This window comes from Pundamilia nyererei, unplaced genomic scaffold, assembly GCF_000239375.1.
Source record: "Pundamilia nyererei isolate P.nyererei 1_Seehausen unplaced genomic scaffold, PunNye1.0 scaffold00393, whole genome shotgun sequence".
In the NCBI taxonomy this organism is placed as follows: Eukaryota; Metazoa; Chordata; class Actinopteri; order Cichliformes; family Cichlidae; genus Pundamilia; species Pundamilia nyererei.
Genome location: NW_005187794.1, coordinates 169109 through 171266, shown reverse-complemented (window position 1 = coordinate 171266; position 2158 = coordinate 169109). Strand labels below are relative to the sequence as shown.

General features: G+C 42.6%; 1 protein-coding gene across 5 annotated transcripts in view; it reads right to left on the bottom strand.

The window, feature by feature from the left end:
• ehbp1l1a (EH domain binding protein 1-like 1a) overlaps positions 1-1868 on the bottom strand; it is a 42124-nt gene extending 40256 nt beyond the window's left edge. For 3 of the 5 annotated variants that reach the window (XM_005752981.2, XM_005752983.2, XM_005752982.2), the window contains exon 1: positions 1537-1868. In XM_005752981.2, the coding sequence (XP_005753038.1) occupies positions 1537-1640 (104 nt within the window). In that variant the 5' untranslated portion in view covers positions 1641-1868. The remainder of the gene's footprint in view (positions 1-1536) is intronic. The other 2 variants (XM_005752984.2, XM_005752986.2) reach the window with 2 other exon arrangements.
• Between the last annotated feature and the right edge of the window lie 290 nt (positions 1869-2158).

The following is a 2158-nucleotide window of genomic DNA, read 5'->3' as shown; positions in this document are numbered from 1 at the left end:
TAGTACTGGGCTAATCCCCACACCCAGTAGCTCCATCTAAGCACTGCTTACTGGGTAAGACTCACAGAACCAGAGATTGGGGTTGGTTTTTCCCTCTACAAATAAAACGAGCTTTTTTACACTGACTCTTTGGAGATGTTTTGAGCTAAAGGATGATTGGAGATCGACCTGCAATTAGCTAAGACAGCTGAGGCTGAGGCTGTTTGAGTAACGCTGCCATCATAGGCCTGTGGTTCGTAGGTGATGGATTGAGACAGATTAATCATATTTTAAAATTGAAGCACTAATTTATGGTAGGACATATTATAGCAGTCGTGAAGTCATTGGTTTTAATAGACACATGATGATTACTGAGGTTAATGCAGTAGGATCAGTCAGACAAAGACTAAATAAATATAAATAGTATTGAAAGTAGCTGAACATATTATATATCTGTGATCAGTTATTTTTTCTCTAATTGTTCAAATGTTATTAGTAAAGAAATTAGTGAATTCAATACTTTCTTCAATTAATGATGAGGAGTGAGATGTCACAGCCTTACTGAGGGCTTTTAAATAGAGCAACAAACCATCTTTCCTGGGAAAATGAAGGTATTCTAAATTAGTGAGATGCTACTTCATCTCAAGGTGCATGTTTGAGAGTTATACCATGGAGTCTACTCCATGGTATAAGAGATCCAGAGTGTGATTAAAGTGGTGGCTGATTTCTTATACAGCCCAGCCTCACAAAATGTGACCAGTTAGTGTAAGGTCAGCTGGTGGTGGCTCAGCACTCACCCAGAATCACATTATGAGCTTCCACAAAAACACAAGTGTTTGAATCTGGTTAAAGCGCTACTTTACTGCAACAACTGTTTGCCTTCATAAAAAGGTTTCCTCGTGTTTTTAACTCCTCCCAACAGTTATTGCAGACCTGGGCCTGCCACAGATTTCTTATAAGAGGGGAAGTTTTTATCCATGACCTCAGTGTCCAGAAGTCTACTTTCAGCCACTGATGACGGCGTAGATGCTTCATCCTTCCACCAGCACACGTGACACCAGCAGTGACACTAAACTGCACCACCACTCACTCCCACAGCCACGACAGTTTTTTGGCTTGACCCGTTGCCATGGTTATTAGGATGCCGCATGGTAACAATTACAGTTCTCTTATCAAGAAAACAAACACGGAAGTAATGGGGCGGGCTCTCTCTGCAGCAAAACAAAGCTTTTAGCGTTTATTTTTTCTGAACATTAAAACTTGAGGTATTGTGCCGACGACCTGTAATTACACGGAGTAAGTGTATTAAGTCTGTCAATAAGACGTTAATGCGCAGTGATAAATACACCGGCTCGTGTAAACTGAGTGTGGATGATACACTTAGTTTCACAGGCTTTACTCGCCGAAATGAGAAGTTCACACGCCTGACCGGAGTTTGGCATCACTTTCTCTGTCAGCCTCTTTAACGCTCAGACAGCACACCACGGAGCAGTGCCGGGGTGCGCAGCAAATCCACAGTTATCAAATACTGACAGATATAAGAATTATGTCACTCACCATTTATTTGTACATTCTATGATCAGCTCTTGAAACGAAGCCGCAAACTGGAATTTCGACGCCTTCTTTCCTACCCGCTGGAGCCGTTTCCAAACCGAAGTCATGCTCGACCCTGTCACACACGCCGAAGTTAAATTACACGGAGGGCAGGCGTGTCCCGTCTTCCGTGTTCCTTCACCGGGGAGTGGATGCGAGACTCCACCTGCCTCGATGACAGATCCTCACCAGTGCTCGATCCGTAGACACGGTACAAAACAAATACTCCGGTCACATATCGTGAAGTTAACGCGGACAAACCGGAACCCCTCGTCACTGGGACTTTCAAAATAAAATCAGATGTCTCATCCAACTTCCGCCCATCCAAAAAGGAGGAAGTTTACAGTTTAAATCTCATCGTGAGCATTTAAAACAAAGGTTTTAACAAAAATAATGATACATTTTCCACTAGAATGCTTATATTTTGGCACAAATACATAAATAAATAAGAGGAAGTCAAAGGAGAGCGTCACAGGGCGAGCAGCCAAAGCACACAGGAGAGCCCCACCCAGTGTTTACACTGTGGTTTCACTGCTAATCACACTGCCAGTAAAAGTTTGGACACACCTTTTTATTTAATGTTTTT